Genomic DNA, 19,571 nt, shown 5'->3' with positions numbered 1-19,571 from the left:
CGCCCACAACTCACTTGTGTTCTACTCGTGCATATGACATCTACGCATAAAACCAGGCTCGGATGCCACTGTTGGGGAACGTAGTAATTTCAAAAAAATTCCTACGCACACGCAGGATCATGGTGATGCATAGCAACGAGAGGGGAGAGTGTTGTCCACGTACCCTCGTAGACCGAAAGCGGAAGCGTTAGCACAACGCGGTTGATGTAGTCGTACGTCTTCACGATCCGACCGATCAAGTACCGAACGCACGACACCTCCGAGTTCAGCACACGTTCAGCCCGATGACGTCCCTCGAACTCCGATCCAGCCGAGTGTTGAGGGAGAGTTTCGTCAGCACGACGGCGTGGTGACGATGATGATGTTCTACCGACGCAGGGCTTCGCCTAAGCACCGCTACAGTATTATCGAGGTGGACTATGGTGGAGGGGGGCACCGCACATGGCTAAAAGATCAAACGATCAATTGTTGTGTCTCTAGGGTGCCCCCCTGCCCCCGTATATAAAGGAGCAAGGGGGGAGGTGCGGCCGGCCAGGAGGGGCGCGCCAGGTGGAGTCCTACTCCTACCGGGAGTAGGACTCCCTCCCTTTTCCTAGTTGGATTAGGAGTGGAGGGGGAAAGAGGAGGGAGAGAGGAAGGAAAGGGGGGCGCCGCCCCCCTCTCCTTGTCCTATTTGGACTAGGGGGGAGGGGCGCGCGGCCCTGCTCTGGCCGCCTCTCCTCTTCTCCACAAAGGCCCACTATGGCCCATTAAGCCCCCGGGGGGTTCCGGTAACCCCTCGGTACTCTGGTAAAATCCCGATTTCACCCGGAACACTTCCGATATCCAAATATAGGCTTCCAGTATATCAATCTTCATGTCTCGACCATTTCGAGATTCCTCGTCATGTCCGTGATCACATCTGGGACTCCGAACAACCTTCGGTACATCAAAACATATAAACTCATAATATAACTGTCATCGAAACGTTAAGCGTGCGGACCCTACGGGTTCGAGAACTATGTAGACATGACCGAGACACGTCTCCGGTCAATAACCAATAGCGGAACCTGGATGCTCATATTGGCTCCCACATATTCTACGAAGATCTTTATCGGTCAGACCGCATAACAACATACGTTGTTCCCTTTGTCATCGGTATGTTACTTGCCCGAGATTCGATCGTCGGTATCTCAATACCTAGTTCAATCTCGTTACCGGCAAGTCTCTTTACTCGTTCTGTAATACATCATCCCGCAACTAACTCATTAGTTGCAATGCTTGCAAGGCTTATAGTGATGTGCATTACCGAGTGGGCCCAGAGATACCTCTCCGACAATCGGAGTGACAAATCCTAATCTCGAAATACGCCAACCCAACAAGTACCTTCGGAGACACCTGTAGAGCACCTTTATAATCACCCAGTTACGTTGTGACGTTTGGTAGCACACAAAGTGTTCCTCCGGTAAACGGGAGTTGCATAATCTCATAGTCATAGGAACATGTATAAGTCATGAAGAAAGCAATAGCAGAATACTAAACGATCGTGTGCTAAGCTAACGGAATGGGTCAAGTCAATCACATCATTCTCCTAATGATATGATCCCATTAATCAAATGACAACTCATGTCTATGGCTAGGAAACATAACCATCTTTGATCAACGAGCTAGTCAAGTAGAGGCATACTAGTGACACTCTGTTTGTCTATGTATTCACACATGTATCATGTTTCCGGTTAATACAATTCTAGCATGAATAATAAACATTTATCATGATATAAGGAAATAAATAATAACTTTATTGTTGCCTCTAGGGCATATTTCCTTCAATCCATGCCAGGTTTGAATGAATTTCCCACAACGTATGCATGTTGTGTCACGTCCCGCCATTTATCAACTTGTTTTCACCGAGAAAACTCTAGAAAATGAAAGAATTGTAGAAAACTTAAACAGCTTGACATGGTGCCTTGATTTGATCATAGAAGGAAGTGGAGAAATTAGGCCTTTCGAAGGATGTTGAGAAACAACGCACCCTCAGGTAGAGCCTTCTAGCCAACCTGAACACCCCTTCATTAAACATGGTCTACTTTTGGACATTCTTAAAATGACCCCAACCTTTTCAAGCAGGTGGGCATGACCATGGTAGTCATCTGTGCCAGGTTTGTACGATTTCTGACACCGTATGCAAGTTGCGACACGGCCGCCCATTATCGAGCATTTTTTTACTGAGAAAACTACAAAAAATGCAAAACTTGTCGAAAACCAAAACAACTTGGCATGGTGCCTTGAATTGGTCATACAAGGCATGAAAAAAAATCGGGGCCATTTCAAGCATGTCGGAAAACGACGTGCTCTTAGACGGAGCCATCTCGCTTACTCGAACACCTCCGTTGATCATGGTCTAAGTTTCCTTTTTTCATCTTTTGTAGTGCGTCAAATATAACGCTAAAAAGAAAGACTCTGGTTTTCCTTTTCAACCGGGCTGGTTTTTTCTTCAGTTTTTACACTATATTATTTTGTTTTTCTTTTCTTTTATTGATTTTGAAAAAAGTTCATCAATAATTTAAATTAAGTTCATGATTTGGAAAAAAATTAACAAAGTTTAAAAAATCCATTGATTTAGAAACAAATTTCATCAATTTATAAAAAATGCCAACAATTTTCAAAAACAAATTGCCAACTTGCGAAATAGTTCACGAATTTGTGAAGAAAACTGATCAATTTTGGGGAAAAAAGTTCACTGATTTGAAAGAAAAAATTCAAGAATTTAAAATTTTGTGGTCATTTTTGATTAAAAAATCATGAATTATAAGAACTTCACGACGCATTTAAGAAACAAAAAAAGAAAAGAAAAAAACAACCAGAAAATGTTGCGCTTTTCAAGTGTTGTATTTCAATTATAAAAAAACTTATTTAACACTTGAGGTCCGGTTGCATAGCTGGTTAATGCGGCTGTGCTAATTGTTGAAGGACCTAGATTCGAATCCTACAGCAAGCACCTTTTTTGCGGTTTCAAAAAAAAGAAAGGATGAATGTGCTGAATGGGCCAGCCCAGCACGGCAGGGTGTGTTAATGTACAGCGTATACGTGATTAAAAAAAAGAGTTTATAAAAAATGTCTATCATGCCCTTACATATGAAGAGGTATGGGCTAATCTGAGCCGTCCTTGTGTTTAGAGGGGGTGTACCGAAGTAGAAGTCTTTTTTTATATATATACAGGTTCTCCTAGTGAAGGATAACTCTGATTAGAGCCAGAGTGTAAATATTGTTCATATCTAGACATTTCTTTCTGATCACAATAATCATCATTCCAGTAATTCCTACACCTACAATGTATATAATGACTGTATAAGCATACACTGCACTTAATCTTTCATCTGAACAGCTGATGCTTCTTGGTCATCATGGAACTGGAATCAATTTTGTTTTTACTTGTTTTTTACTGCTAATCATCTGACCTTCCGCACATGCAGAGAGCTCCATCTGTCCTGCCAAGATGGACCCGAGTGATGGAGGCCCAGAGGAGTTGCCACCACCACCTCCTCTGCCTCCCGACGTGGTGCCCATCAAAGCAGAAGAAGATGTCGCCGAGGAACTGCCTCCAAACAAGCCAACAAAGCCCAAAAGGCTCCCAATGGCCAGGCCTGGGCTAGGCTAGGGAAGAGAGGGCACACCATCCAGCTACTTGCTAACCACTATAAAGTCTCCCTGAAGGGTTCAGAGGAATTTTTCTACCACTACCATGTGATCACGCTTTACTTGCTTTCCCCATGCTAATTCACCACCTAGTAATTTCAAAAGTGACCTTAATTTCCATATCCCCATGCTATCTGGCACTGTCGATGTGTAGGTTAATCTGAAGTATGAGGATGATCAACCTGTTGTTGAAAAGGGGATAGGGAGAAAGGTGCAGGATAAACTGGTGCAAATGTACCATTCCGATCTTGCGAACAAGGACTTTGCATATGATGGTGAGAAGAGCCTCTTTACAATTGGGGCTCTTCCCCAAGTACACAATGAATTCACTGTAGTATTGGAAGACATTGGAAGTGGAAAGTGAGTTCTACTCCTTGACCTGCTTGCAGGCTATCTGCCCCTATGTAGTACTACATACCATCCTCTGTGTTCAGTGTAACCCAATTATTAGTTGGTTGTAGGAGCTCTGGAGGTAATAGTGGCAACAGTCCTGAAGGTAGTGACACGAAGAGAGTGAGGAGGCCGTACCAGTCAAAGATTATAAAAGTGGAGCTGAGCTTTGCGGCGAAAATCCCTATGGCCGCAATCGCGCAGGCCATTAGAGGTGAAGAATCAGAGAACTCCCTGGAGGCTATTCGAGTTCTTGATATCATACTAAGGCAGCATTCTGCAAAACAGTATGTATCTTCATGAATGTCTTGCTCCCATGCCTCTCACAAGCATTACTCTGCGCTTATGCTCTAGATATGCCTTCATGCCCTGACCATGGTTAATTTTTCTGACTATTCACAGGGGCTGTCTTCTAGTCCGCCAATCATTTTTCCACAATAATCCTAAAAGTTTCATTGATTTGGGCGGCGGTTTGTTGGGATGCCAAGGATTTCACTCAAGTTTCCGTGGTGCACAGAGTGGGCTCTCCCTAAATATTGGTATGCATCTCACACTATTGTATTGTCATGTAACTCCATCGGCCACAAGCTATTTAACGTTGTCATGTCAAACTTATTTTAACTTGCAGATGTTTCGACTACCATGCTAGTTAAACCTGGTCCTGTTATCGATTTTCTTCTTGCTAACCAGATGGTTCGTCGCCCCGACGAAATTAACTGGCCAAAGTTTAGTTGTATCTTTGATGTTCTTGATAATATAGCATGAACAATCATCCTACTATATTTATTTTGATAATTCTAATTTGGATGTTTTTGCCTCACAGGCCAAGCGTGCCCTCAAGAGTTTGAAGATAAAAACAACTCACACAAATTCAGAGTTCAAGATATTTGGTTTGAGTGAGAAAAATTGCAACGAACAAACGTGAGAGTTCCTCCTTACCGTTCAACTCATTTTACCAGTGCTTATAAATTAGTAATTTGGGAAGGTGTCTTATTGTTTACCGGTGCTTGTTATATTTTGTGCATTTTACTGCTATACTTATCGATTGCTTAACTAGGTTTCCATTGAGGCGGAGGAACGGTGACAACGGAGACACTGATACTGTTGAAATAACAGTCTATGATTACTTCGTACAGAACAGAGGCATAGAACTGCGCTATTCTGGTAATCTTCCATGTATCAATGCTGGGAGGCCAAAGCGTCCAACGTACTTCCCTGTCGAGGTTCATCTCAGTTATGCTATTTCACCCTTATAATATTCTCTCCTTCGGAAATTTTATCAACGATCTGATATCCTGGTGTGAACTTTTCGCATGGCCAGCTTTGCACGCTTGTTCCTCTGCAAAGATACACCAAAGCTCTGTCTACTCCGCAGAGGTCCTCACTTGTGGAGAAGTCCAGACAAAAGCCTCATCAAAGAATGTCAACTCTTGTGGAGAAGTCCAGACAAAAGCCTCATCAAAGAATGTCAACTCTTGATGATGTGAGTTATCATCTAGTAGATTTCAGCTTGCTACCACCATATATAACTTGCTGCTTTTAGTCATATGGATATTCACTGATAGTTCATCCTACGCTAAATGCAAGGCACTTAAACGTAGCGACTATGACTCTGACCCCATGCTTAAGGCGTGCGGCATTTCAATTGCCCGAAATCTTCCTCAAATTGAAGGGAGGATCCTGTCACCACCCAAGGTTAGTGACAGTTTCCCAAACATAGTTTAGCATGCTTGTGCTCGATGTTCTTCTGAATGTATCTAAGTAAGCCTTCTATATGTAGCTGAAAGCCGGTGACGGTGAAGAATTCGTCCCACAAAAAGGTCGTTGGAATCTTGCGAGAAAGGTCAGCACGTTTTCTGTTCATAACATTCCTTTATTGCTTCTTCATCATTAATGAACCTTCTGATTGTTTGCTGATTCTTTTTGTTTCAGAAGCTGATTCAGACCTGTTCTGTCACGAGGTGGGCAGTTGTCAATTTCTCTGCACGTTGTGATGTTCTTGGTCTTGTCCAAGGCCTTAAAAGGATTGCATCCGGACTGGGGATTGTACGTTCTACTTTTTCTACAACATCTTCAGTTTTTGTTATTTTCTGTTGCTGAACTTCATTTGTTTGCAGAAAATGGAGGACCCTCTTGATGATGTATTTGAGGAGAGCCCGTCATCAAGACGAGATCCCGTGTCGAAAAGAGTGGACAAGATGGTTGCTCAGTTAGAATCCAAGCTACCTGAAGAACCAAAGTTCCTGTTGTGCCTTCTTCCTGTGAAGAAAAACAGCGAAATTTATGGTTGGTTCATCTGCCCTTCCCTATAAGCATGATTACCTGTTGCAGAATATATACTCCCTCCGTCCCATAATGTAAGACGTTTTTTTGACACTGCACTAGTGTCTAGTGTCAAAAAACGTCTTGCGTTATGGGACGGAGGGACTAATATATATTTGCTTCAACCAGGTCCTTGGAAGAGGAAGTGTCTTGTTGAATGGGGCATCCTCACACAATGTCTAGCTCCTCCACCAAGAGTCAACGATCAGTATCTAATTAATGTGCTATTGAAGATAAATGCTAAGGTTTGTTGACATGACCCTTTTTTCTTTTTACTGTATTTATTGACTAGTGTGTATGCTTATATATGGCTGTTGTCCTTTCACCGGTTGTTACCCAGCTTGATGGGCTGAACACACTTCTGCAAGGTGAACAACCCCCTGCACCTGCAGTTCTACCCATTGTGGGGAAGGTGCCTACAATCATCTTGGGCATGGATGTATCACATGGTCAGCCTGGGCAATCAGATAGGCCTTCCATTGCTGCGGTAAGAGGGATGCATTTTTAATCTCTGAATAGTAGCTCAGATGTCATCTGCATGATTGCAATTTTGAAATGTTTCTATGGCTGTACTTGTAAGTATGGCTTTGGATTTCCTTTAGGTGGTTAATTCTCGCGAGTGGCCTCTCATCTCTAAGTACAGAGCAACAGTGCACACTCAATCACCCAAACTAGAAATGATGTCCTCCTTATTTAAACCACGGAGACAGGGCGATGATGGCCTTATTCGGTAAGACGCGACATATGATCCAATCTTGTGTTCAGTTTGTTGTGAATAATACTATGTGTGCATGTCCTTGTATGTATGTTATACTTTATTGCACACTTTCCTAATTGAATAAATACCATTGCACTTGGGACTTCCAGGGAATCGCTTATCGACTTCTACACTAGTTCTGGGAATCGAAAACCAGAGCAAATTATTATTTTCAGGTACTAAGTTTGGAAATTACCATTTGGTAATACCAGTAAATTTTGTAGTTCCAGAAATTTTTTCTACTGAAAATGGATAGTTGATGATGTCTTAACCACCAACTTGTATAACTTTTGCTAATTCTAGGGATGGAGTTAGCGAAAGCCAGTTTACTCAGGTCATCAACATTGAGCTGGAGCAGATCATCGAGGTAGTGTATTTGTGTGACGTACAAGTAATTACCCTGCATTTGACAGTGTTATTTCATTTACTTTTAATCAATGCAGGCCTGCAAGCTCCTTGACGAGACGTGGCAGCCTAAGTTCACAGTCATTGTTGCTCAGAAAAATCATCATACGAGATTTTTCCAGACTCAGTCTCCAGATAATGTTCCTCCTGGTAAACTTTATTTCGACCAATCACGGCAGAGTCCCCTACTTTTTTTTTGTAGAGTGAAACATCGCCTGTCACATAAACTTGCAATTTTTTTTTTGAAACGATGGTAAAAGCAAGTGTTCATGTCACCATTCTGTAGGGACTGTCGTTGATAAACAGGTCTGCCATCCCAAGAATTTCGACTTCTACATGTGTGCACATGCTGGGATGATAGTAAGTAATCTCTGTTTTCTGCTCTGTTTTTTTGTTACTACCACCACGTACCAGTATGCCCGGTGATGGTCCTACTTAAGTTTGTGTTTGTTGTGTGTGCCAGGGCACGTCGAGGCCAACACATTACCATGTTCTGCATGATGAGATCGGCTTCACCGCGGATGAGCTTCAGGAATTTGTGCATTCGCTTTCATACGTGTACGTAGACACGCAGTCTAGGGTGACAGAGCTTGATGAATTTGTATCTGATAAAAAAATTAAACTGTGGCCAAGCTATGCCTTAACCCTGTTGCTGTGACCTTTTCAGGTACCAGAGGAGCACAACAGCGATATCAGTCTTTGCTTGGCAAATAATGAGCATTGTTCCTCATTGTCTTTGCTTGGCAAATAATGAGCATTGTTCCTTATGTTTTGTTGTGTTTTTGCTTGGGATGGCTTGCAGTTGCTCCGATTATGTATGCGCATCTGGCACATTCGTGAAGTTTGAAGACATGTCGGACGCGTCGTCAAGCCAGGGAGGGGGGCACATCCCGGTGCCGGAACTGCACAAGAATGTGAGGACCTCCATGTTTTTCTGCTGATCCGCTTGCTGCAGGGGGTAGTGGAAAGCTGTGTCTCGCTATGTGCCTGTGTCTATCTATATCTATCTAAGTAAATAGCAGCTGGAACTACTCTAGCTGTCGTGTGTGAGTCGGTCCTTTGATGTCGATGGAAACCATGGAACTGCATGTTGTCTTTTGTGTTGGCATCGAACCAACCCGACCTTGGATCTACTACTACTACTACTAGACTTGGAGATGATATGGGTGAACCATGCATGTTGTTGGTATGGTGGTATGGTGTTGCAGGTAGTTGTGGATGGATGTGTGATCTTTCTTTGCAGTTGTGAATGTAAAGAAAAAGATGCTGTCGAATTCTATGGATGGAGAATTAATTAGCACAGGTTTGCAGGTGGGGATTGTTTCAGTTTCAGTCTCTTGATCTATTATGGCTTCAGTTGGTACCCTTTTTTTTAGAAGAGGAGGTTAAACCCCGGTCTCTGCATCAATCGATGCATGCAGCCATCTTTATTAATTATTCCACAAAGGTCTGACATCTATCCATAATTCACTCGAAGCCACCATTCACAAATACAAACTCGATAATGTGGAGTGCTCTCACTCTCCATATCTAAAACCGGTGTCGTCGCCGATCCATACATATAACATATCGGGAGCAACAGCCGGTGCAGTCTACCTAAAGCGCACACCACATGCATATGTTTTAGAAACCGCCATCATCATTGGACCACTGACCCATCTTCAGGAGAGAGATCCGCATCATCCTTGTCAGTCCGGACATCCGTCGATGCCATCACGGCGCCACCGCCATGCGCTCGTCCGTCCAGATGCGAAGACTCTGGAAGATCTGTTGTGCGTAGCATCTGCCAACCAGGCATGACTCAACGTAGCACCTGTCGGCCAGGCATGACTCACGCGACCACCGGGCCCTCCACGCCGCCGCCGCCGCCGATCCAAAGGCAGATGGTGCGCCGCCGCCTCCGGCCGAACAGGGCTGGCCGCCGCGCCCACAGCCCACGCCGCCGCCGTGCCACAGCCATCGCCGTCGTGCTGACTGGATCGGGCGCGCCTCCACACGATTCGAGGCCCCACACAACCCCAGAGCCACGGGAGAGAGGCGATGTCTTCCGCCACCGCCGTCGGCCCCTGGGCTTAGACCGGCGGCGTCCCTCGGCGGCGGTGGAGGGAGGGGAAGAAGGAGTGTGCGCCCCCGGTGGCTGGGTTTAGCGCGCCGCCCGAGTCGCCCTAGCGGGGACGACGCGGGGGCTCAGTCAGATGTGGACCCGTAGAGGAATCTGCTATGGGGGCTCAGTTGGTACCATGTGTTGTGCCTCTAACAATCTCCAGCTTCATTACATCACTGATTGAGAAAATGCTGCGCAAACTGCAAGTTAACAATAATTGTCCAGAGTAGAGTAGAAGCACCGGCAAACAAACTAGCTATGCAAACGCCTAGAGCCATCAGCAGCAGGAGCCAAATAAGCAACCAATCCCAAACTAATGGAATTAGCAGAAGAAGCTCACGATGGTGAATCATCATGTCTCCTTCAGCAGTACAATGAGGCATTCGCTGGCTCTGAGGTAGCCTGTTAGGGAGGAGCTCTGGTACAACATCTTGTACCTGTAGAGGTTCGCGTAGGCCAGCCTCGTGTATCACACCATGCTGAACTCGCTCCTACACGACCGTGGTCTTCAGCAATTTAGCTACTTTTCAGTCAGCTGAAATTTCACTTTAGGGTCAGTCGAATTTGTGACCATTGGATTTTTCTGTAAGATTCGTCCTGCGTTTTTTTTCTGACCTGTGTTGTCTGTTGTGTGGGCTTCTCTTTTTTTTGACTGACCCCTTATTTGGGTCAGTCGATTTCTTTTCTGGGCCGAAGCCCATTAACTGTGCAATCCAACCCTCCTCTCTCTCCCTTGATTTTTTAATACTTTTTTGTTTTATGTGCTTTTGCTTTTGTTTTTTTGATTCTCTTTGTTAGTTGGTTTTATTTCTATTTTGTGGATAATTTTTGATTTATTTCTGTTTTCTGTTTCTATGGGTTTTTCTTTTCTCCACTTTCTTTCCTTTATTGGTTAATTTTGTTTTTTGTGGGTTTTTGGCTAAGTGTAATTATATAAAAAAATACTATATAATATGTGCCAAAATTTCATGATTACATGTACACTAAAAATGCGCAACTTCTGTGCAAATAGTTTGCAAACTAATTCATTATTTGTTTTATTATTTTCAGTTCCTTTCTTCTTTAATGGGAAACCAATAACATTAATTCATTGTTTCTTAGAAAACTTCACTATTTTAATTTTGTTTAAATTTTTATTTCATTTTATTTATTCTTCAAGGGTAATACGAATACCTCTAATTCATTCCTACTTAGGAATTTATTTTTTGTGAAATTTCATTGTTTGTGCTTTTTTTTCATATTATAAAAAAGCGCAATTTCTTTTTAAACGTGTAAAAATGTTATCATTATTGTTTTTTCTCTTTTCTTTCTTCTTAAACGGTTAATACCGATAGCACTAATTCAATATTTTGATCTGGAGAAGTAGAGACACCATGGATCAAATACCAATGCCACTAATTCAGTCTTTCTTTAGATAATTTTGTTTTTGCGAGAATTTTCACTATTATGTGTTTATTCTTGCATATTATAACAAAGCGCAATTTATGTGCAGATTGTGTGCAAATTTTGTCATTATTTTGTTTTAGTTGTTTATATCATTTTCTTTCTATTTAAGGGTATTTTTGCTTCACTTTTTTGTTTCTGTTTTCTTTTTCTATGGTTTTTTATTTTTCCCATTTCATTTCCTTTATTGGTTATTATTGATTTTTGTGGATTTTTGGCTGAGTGTAATTTTATACAAACAAATAGAATATAATATGTGCCAAAATTTCATGATTATATGATTATTTTTGCATAGTACGATAAAGTGCAATTTCGATGCAAAGTTATGCGCAAGTTTTCTTTTTGTTGTGTTTCTTCTTAAAGGAAATATATTATTTCAGTTACACTATGGAAATTATAGTAGAATGCAAAAATTGCACTATTATATGCTTATTCTTTGCATATTTCAAAAAGTGTAATATCAATGCAAAATGTGTGCAAGTTTTGAAAGTGTTTTCATTTTCATTTTCTTTCTTCTTAAAGGGTTTCATTCTTTCTTAGAAAATTTAATTATTTTGATTTAGTTTTAGTTTTTTTGTTCTGAAAGTGTAATACCAAGGCTAGGTGTTTAGTCGTTGTAGCCTGTTTTTCCGCCGGCTGTGACATCTTTTTATCTTTACTATTCTTGTGCTTCTTTTGTGAGCTAGTTCTAGACCTCATACTCCATTTACGTACTTTTCGTTAGTGGCTGCATGCATCATTCTGATGCACAGGTCGGGGGCTTTCCTCCTTTTCAAACAAATATATGCATTTTTCGTCATTGTTTGTTTTATGTGTTTTTACATTTTGTTTCTTCTTTTGTGCAATACAATATCATGACACTAACCATGGCCAGCCAGCTCACGCACTGACAAAGCCGGAGCTAGGAAGCTCACGCATGGACGCAGCTGGAGCTAGCTAGCTCACGCGCCACGGCCAGCCGAAGCTAGCTAGCTCACGCGCGCGCACGCACACGACACACCACACCACACCACACGTTCTATGGGGTAAAAAAAGCGATTGACCCATCACAATTTCAGTCGACTGACTGGTAGTCAGTCCCGGTCATCAGACCACCCACCACAAGCGCCACAGAACAGAGTTTGGAGTTGTGTTACAAGAACTCCGAATTACATAAGGTCATGACTCTCCCAAAATTATCTTCCCTGGGTGCCACTTGCCACCGGCGGCCACCCAAAGCGAGGCGTCACTCATTCTTGATCATTGCGAGGAGAACCGCCAGAGGAGTAGACTTGTGACGGAAGACACGGGCATTCCTCTTCCCGGTAGTCTTGCTATCCTCCTTGGGACTTTGTGTCCGGAGTTGTTGATCCACCATTGTTTGATGGAGCGCTCCAAGCTACGTATCTCTATGCAGGTCATATGATTTTGCATGACTGGATTGTTCATAAATGATTTCTAGTCTAGAGATTTATGTACGCTATATTTCGGAGGAAAAGTACCATCCTCCTAGGTCTATTCGTTTCTTGTGATGTCAACTGTCAAGCGATATTTGGTTGACGTTCTTGTCCTTGAAGTTGCTTCGTCATGGAGGAAAACTCCATGCTTGGGGTACGTCTCCGAGTGTGGCCACGCACACCCCACCGCTAGCTATGGATGGGATTGCTGGTGAAACGAGCCCACGCGTGCGCCGACCGCGCTCAGCACCCAACGAAGCTACGTCACCGACAGTGGGGTCGACATACCACCGGAGGCTAAGCAAACAAAGCGTTGGCCCCACCAGTCATACACCAGAGAGCAGCGCCCTGGATCGCACAACCCAACCAATTAACAAACCCAACCGTGCAGCCGGGCCCCACCACCCCCAACCGCGTGGACCCGGCCGGCCAACGCCACGTCGCCACGCACGCGGCCGGGGATCCCCTATACAAGGCGCCACGCCACCGCCGACGTGCCGTCGCCGTCGTCCTCCCCAATCCCCACGGCTCTCCCTCCTCCTCCGCCACTCCTCCCCGCCTTAAAGCTCTCCCGCATTGCAATCCCCCGAATGGCCTCCTACACCCGCCCGAACCCCGCCAACCCTAGTAGCCCGGCCCCGTCGGCGCCGCCGCTCTACCCGTCGCTCACCATGGCCGACCTCGCGCCGCCCGAGATCCCGCGGTCCCCGGTCTCCCCCGACGCGCCGGCGCCATCGGACGACGTGCTGCTGCGCGCCCCCGGCGCGCAGCTCCACCTCGTCGACCGCCGCCGCAGCCACCCGCTGGCCGCCGGCGAGCTCTCCCTCCACCGCATCCGCGCCGGCGACACCTCCCTGGCCGCCATCGCGGCGCTCGGCCCCGTCCAGTGGCCGCTCGCCCGCGACGTCGCCGCCGTCAAGCTCGACCCGCGCCACTACTCCTTCTCCTTCGCCGTCCCCGCCTCCCCCGACGACCCGGCCCCCGACCCGCTCCACTACGGCCTCACGCTCTCCGTCCCCGACCCGCGCCTCGACGCCCTGCTCGGCGCCTACACCAGGTTCTCCGCCCACTCCGTGGCCGGCAGCGAGGGGCTCGCCGGCGGGGTCCGCGGCGAGGTCGAGGCCGCCGCGTACTGGACCGCCGTCGCGCCCAACGTCGAGGAGTACGGCAGCGCCGTGGCCAGGGCCATCGCGTCCGGCGCCGAGAACGTGGCCAAGGGGATCCTGTGGTGCGGGGTGATGACCGTCGACCGGCTCCGGTGGGGGCAGGAGGTGCTCAGGAAGAGGATCCAGCCCGGCGATACCGAGGCCGAGGTCAGCCCGGAGATGCTCCGGCGGATCAAAAGGTACTTACTACTGTCTTTCTCAGTTCTTCATATCAGATGTGTATCTAATTTGCAGTGATGCGAACTTATTCAGTGCAATTTGTGATGCATAATGAGTAAATGCTTCAGGTTTGGGCACATCACAGTTCATAGCTAGAATGCTAGACTAGATTACTAGTTTAAATCGTGATGCAAAATGCTATCATGGGTATCTCATTTCCATTCGATGGTTTTTCGGTAGTGCTAAAAATCTTTATAATTGGTATGGATAATCTCCCAAAATCATTTATGCAATCGAGCTGACACTTGCTCTGTTTTACTTGTTCTGCTGTTTGGCATCCGTGGTGCTATGTCAAACTTGGCTGGTTGGTCCTGTTCTGTATGGTGATTCATGAATTATAGCTATGGCTTGATGCCGTGATTGCATACTATCTCATGTAGGAAGAATCACAAGCACTCGCGTCGAAAGGCTCTGTGATTGTAGACAGCTGCATTCTGATGAATTTTGCAACTGGACTAACTTAAACTTGTGCTCCTTAGGCTGATTGTGTTGTTCCATTTTGAGATTTCTGGCCTTGCTCTGCTTTTATGTGTTTTAGGCTTCCTTGTGCTTAATTACACAATTTGAGAATTTAATTTCAGTCAAATATTTCTGGTACTGTTGGTCTGAAAGAATATGTGCATGTGATTGCTGGCAGGGCTAAGAAGGTGACAAAAATGTCAGAGAAAGTAGCAACTGGAATACTGTCTGGAGTTGTGAAGGTTACTAGCTATGTTACAAGCTCATTGGTTAACTCAAAAGCTGGCAAGAAGTTTTTCAGCCTATTGCCTGGAGAGGTTGTTCTTGCTTCGCTTGATGGATTTGGTATGTGATCCTTCTCTTGAGCAGAATGTGACCTAAGTTAATATTGGTGGTGCATCTTGTGTTGTCAGTAAAGTATTTGCCATGTGAATCATGGAAAAGATGCTAACTTCCAGTACACTCTGAAACATGAACAATATACCACACTGTAATTTGAACATGCCTGCAGAAGTGTGAAAAATCACTTGATTTTTACTAGTTGAAGGAAAGCAGGCTGTGGGTGTGCTTTAGTTTCTTCTACCCATGGTACTTTTTTTTTTTTAAATTACCCCTGGTACTTAAGTGTACTAGTTTACAAGTAGTAAGAGAAGTAAATTGGTTGGCAATTTTCATTTTCCTTGTCCCCTCTTTTCTCAATGTTGCACAATATTCAGTCCTACATTAAAAATGGTTAATTCCTGCTGCTTCTCCTCTTATGGAGATGAAACCCAAAAGAACTGTTGCTTCTCCTTGTAAAATGCTGTAATATTAGTCGAGCTATCAGCTACTGCCATCATATCCATATGAAGTCACTGGCAGCAAAACTAGTTTTAGTTCAGACACTCAACCACTGGTGATGCCATCAAGCCCTCTATATGCTGGTTGAACTTACCTCAGTATGGTGGAGTGAACCAAAAGCCTGTCCTCGGTTTGCCAACTGCCACCATACTTCCTTAAATCTGAATATGTAGGGATGCCGGCTCTCGTAAAATGTTTCGTTGCATAATCTACTTTAAGTGATAACATGATCTCCTGGGAGCACATTGTGATCTGTTCTTGCTCTTGCAAAATAGTCTCTATCAAATCATGCATTTCATCTGCTGAGTTGCTTCTAACTGTTAGGTGTACCTGAACGTCATTCTTAAAAGTAACAGGGGAACTTACGTTCTTCTGATATTCGATTATGTCGTCCTGCTTATGTATCTTTTACTGGTGTCAACAGGCAAGATTTCTGACGCTGTAGAAGTGGCTGGGAAGGATGTGCTATCAACATCGTCAACGGTGACAACCGGTCTGGTATCTCACAAGTAGGTGTTATTCTCCACTCCATGTTGGTTCCTGGACTAGAAGATGGAGTACTTCCCCTCACACCATGTTTCTTCTTCGTTTGTCAGGTACGGAGAGAAAGCTGCTGCGGCGACCAACGAAGGGCTCGATGCGGCAGGCCATGCCATCGGAACGGCGTGGGCCGTGTTCAAGCTCCGGCAAGCATTGAACCCGAAGAGTGTCTTGAAACCCACGTCGCTCGCCAAGTCTACCGTCAAGGCTGGAGCCGCGGAACTCCGGGCGAAGAGCAGCAGCAAGAGCAAGTAGGGTTCGAAGTCGAGCCGGTCGTGTCAGGGATCTGACCATCAGAAGTTTGCATCTCCCGCCAGTCCCAGTTGATGTACCGTCTTGTTTGTAGATATGTGCACTGGAAAAGGAGAACTACCTGCCTGTCATGTCTTTCCCTCGGCTGATGCGTTTCTCAGTGGAGTATCTGTTGCTTGGTTTTCGTTATGTGCTCTGTCAGTCGATGAAATGGAGTAGGTTAATCACTGGATTTTACTGCTGTTATTGCGGTGTTGGCCCTTCATTCATTTGGCATAGGCTGACTGACTTTGGATTTGGCATATTCTGTGAGCGTCCTCTTTTAAACTTTGTTACTCCTTGTGGAGGTTGAGGACAAGCACAACAACGAGCTTAAAGCGTTTGAGGGCTGCGGTGGGATGTCCAAGGAGTTGTGTGCTATAGTAACGGACTTTGTCAGACGGTGCTCGACGGCGTTGGTGATCCAGCATGGCGATCTTCAAGGGCAGCCCGACCTAGCTAGGTCACCAGAGAAGAGGGAGTCGGTGCCAGCATGGCCATCTTCAACGGCACCCCGACCTAGCTAGGTCACCAGAGAAGAGGGAGTCGGTGCCAGCATGGCCATCTTCAACGGCACCCCGACCTAGCTAGGTCACCAGAGAAGAGGGAGTCGGTGCCAGCATGGCCATCTTCAACGGCACCCCGACCTAGCTAGGTCACCAGAGAAGAGGGAGTCGGTGCATGGTCCTGACGACATCGGACTTAGACCTATTGTGTAGCGACATGGGTGTTTTTTAGGTTTCTTTTAGTGAGTCTTCATAGTTTTGTTTGGAACCGCGAGGCGACACTGTTCTGGTGTAGGAATTATCTTCTCCTCACCTTTTCTCGTTCTTTTGGTGTGCTTATTACCGGCGGAGGGCATGTGGAGCCGTGTTTCAAACGGGTCTTCCAGGATCTGGTCGGCTTAGGTTTCTGGAGGATCCATATGGATTCGGCAAGCATTTGTGGTCTTCGGAGTTTCTAAAGGCCTTTATCGGTGTTTCTTCTTTGGGGGCGGCGAATCGCTTCGCAAATCCCGGACGTCGGGCATATTGTAGGATAGAGACACCCCCATCCACGAGATGTTGTGCCATCGCCCTACCTGATCGTCCTCCTTGGTTCTACCAATAAGGATTGCCAACATATCTGCACCAATATTAAAAAGGATAGGAGACAATGGATCTCTCTGTGGCAATCCCTTTTATGTCTAGAAATAATGACCGACATCATAATTTATCTTGACACCAACACTGTCTCCTTGCACGAAGGCCTCGACTTGCTTCCGCCAATGAGACTCGAAGCCCTTCATGCGCAGAGCTTGTTGCAGAACTGACCACTTAACTTTATCGTACACCTTCTCAAATCCACATTGAAGATGACTCCACACAATTTCTTCGAATGGATTTCGTGTAAAATTTCATGCAGAACCACAACACCCTCAAGCATGTGGCGCCCATGCATGAAAGCAGTTTGAGTCAGCTTAACCACATTATGCGCAATCTGTGTACGATGATTTGTGCCCACTTTGGTGAAAATTTTAAAACTAGCATATTGAGCAAGCAAATCGGTCTGAACTGCACAATGTGAACCGCCTCTTCCTTCTTAGATAGTAAAGGAATAGTCCCAATAAAGTTGGCCATTGAAAAAGATCCTGGAGCATGGGCATCAAGTCTCCCTTAATTATCCCCCAACACCTCTGATAATTCCGCCGGGAATCCATCTGGACCGGGCGCCTTATTATTCTTCATTATGCCGTTGTCTCGAACACCTCCTTTTCCGTCAAGGGAGGGTTGAGCACCGCATTCACTTCCGCACATAATTGTGGGATATCCCCATCGTTCCCTCATCCTAAGAGACAAAATTCTAAGCCCAAAGAGCTTTTTATAGAAATTCGAGATGTACAATTTAGGGTTTTCATGACCTACTATTGTACCCTCATCGTGTTCAAGTTGGATGATTTTCTTTTTCTTGTGCTTTCCATTCTGAGAAGTTTCGCAAGATTCTCGTCGGCTTCTCTTTTAGCCACTCTATCAACCATATAGAGAGGACTCACCTCAGCTTTAATATCAAATTAGTTAATGATACTAAGAAGTTTTTCTTTTTTCCATTTTATACATTCTACTCGCATTTTTAGCCCAACCCCGCAAGAATTGTCTTAAGTACTGCCACCTTTCCACATTCGATTCCTCTTGGTTTTCTTTACCCCACTCCCTAGTCACCATGCCCAAGAAGTCTTCCCTTTCAAACCACAGTAGTTCGAACGAGAAGATAGTTTTGTTGCCAGAAATGTGTTGGCACTAATCTTGTTATTTGTATCCGCATGTTTAGTTTTGAGTTGGCATGTAGTTTAGATGATTTATGGAAGTGTACGCACGCAAATATTGCTTCAGCTGTGCGCACGAGGGAGGCAGGATGCCGTGCAATCCGACGAGCACCACGAGATGCCGATGGTGCAATGTGATATGGCGACGCCGTGAGAAGCGGCAAGATGTGACAGAGGCTGGAGCGTGATGGGCAACACAGCACAAATTCAAAAAGAGAAGCTTGAGAGAGATGATAGAGTTGTGAGGCCCGGGATGCGCCGAAATCTATTAGTTTGTGAGTTGTCTGAATTTTGGTTACCATAGCCCAAAAATGTGATGATTTTGTGCAATTACCTCAGCAATGTGTGATGTTGTTTTTGGTGCACAGCAGCGCTGCAAAATAGAGTCCCAGCTCGATATTTCCCTTCTCCTCTGGTTACAATCGTAGTGTGCTAGTAGTATCTTTTTGTATACATCCATGCAGTATTGTCTACAGTACAAAGTGTGCAACTGTCAATAGCATCAGATGCAACAATGAAACAAACCATCCTCTGCTCTGCTCCCCTAATGCTCCTTGTGACACAAGAGGCTTGCTCCGGTGCACCCCCCTAACTCAATTTCCTAGGGGTATTCTTGACCCCCGCCGTCTATTTTTTCTCCGGCCCGCCGCTGCCCATATCCAAGCCCCGTAGCCCATATTCAAGCCCCGTATAACCCGTATGACCCATACGTATGTATACGGTGACATCCCGAAAAAAAAGGATGACACGACCCCACGACCAGGTAGGACCTGCCGACGGCCGATCCATCAATCACGCAGCTCCTCCATCATTCTGGTGAGTTTCTGTAGGAATATCGGCGGCAGCGATCTTATCGCCGGCGATCTCGTCCGAGAGCGCGCGCGGCACCGTCGTCAACCTCCAGCGCTCGCAGGTACCGCATCCCGTTTCCCCACGTTTGTCTCGCTCGCGGCAGCATCAAACGAACTGCCGCTGTTTTCGTCGTAGTGGTTAACCTAGCGGGGCCACTGTTTTTGCTTGTGCCATAGTTTCGGACGAGACCGAAGAGACATATGTGTGGCTGTTGGAGACTTTTTTGAGGTCCATGTGTCAAAAGATGCCTATGAGTGTTATCACGGATGCCGACGCTGCGATGATCAAGGCAATTCGCCAAGTCTTGCCAGACGTGTGGCACCGTATATGTACGTGGCATATAGAAAAAATTATGAAGATTCACCTCAGT

General features: G+C 45.4%; 1 protein-coding gene and 1 pseudogene across 1 annotated transcript; both read left to right on the top strand.

Moving 5' to 3' along the window:
• The first annotated feature begins 3,475 nt into the window (after positions 1–3,475).
• LOC123167975 (protein argonaute 4B-like) lies at positions 3,476–8,490 on the top strand (annotated as a pseudogene).
• Positions 8,491–12,993: 4,503 nt separating this feature from the next.
• Positions 12,994–16,254, top strand: LOC123164711 (senescence/dehydration-associated protein At3g51250). Its single transcript, XM_044582262.1, has 4 exons — positions 12,994–13,877; positions 14,555–14,721; positions 15,641–15,725; positions 15,813–16,254. Exons 1-4 carry the CDS (start codon positions 13,123–13,125, stop codon positions 16,009–16,011), a joined length of 1,206 nt encoding a protein of 401 aa, XP_044438197.1. The 5' UTR covers positions 12,994–13,122; the 3' UTR covers positions 16,012–16,254.
• The last annotated feature ends 3,317 nt before the right edge of the window (positions 16,255–19,571 follow it).

This window comes from Triticum aestivum, chromosome 7D, assembly GCF_018294505.1.
Source record: "Triticum aestivum cultivar Chinese Spring chromosome 7D, IWGSC CS RefSeq v2.1, whole genome shotgun sequence".
Lineage (NCBI taxonomy): Eukaryota > Viridiplantae > Streptophyta > Magnoliopsida > Poales > Poaceae > Triticum > Triticum aestivum.
This window is presented reverse-complemented; position numbering and strand designations above follow the sequence as displayed.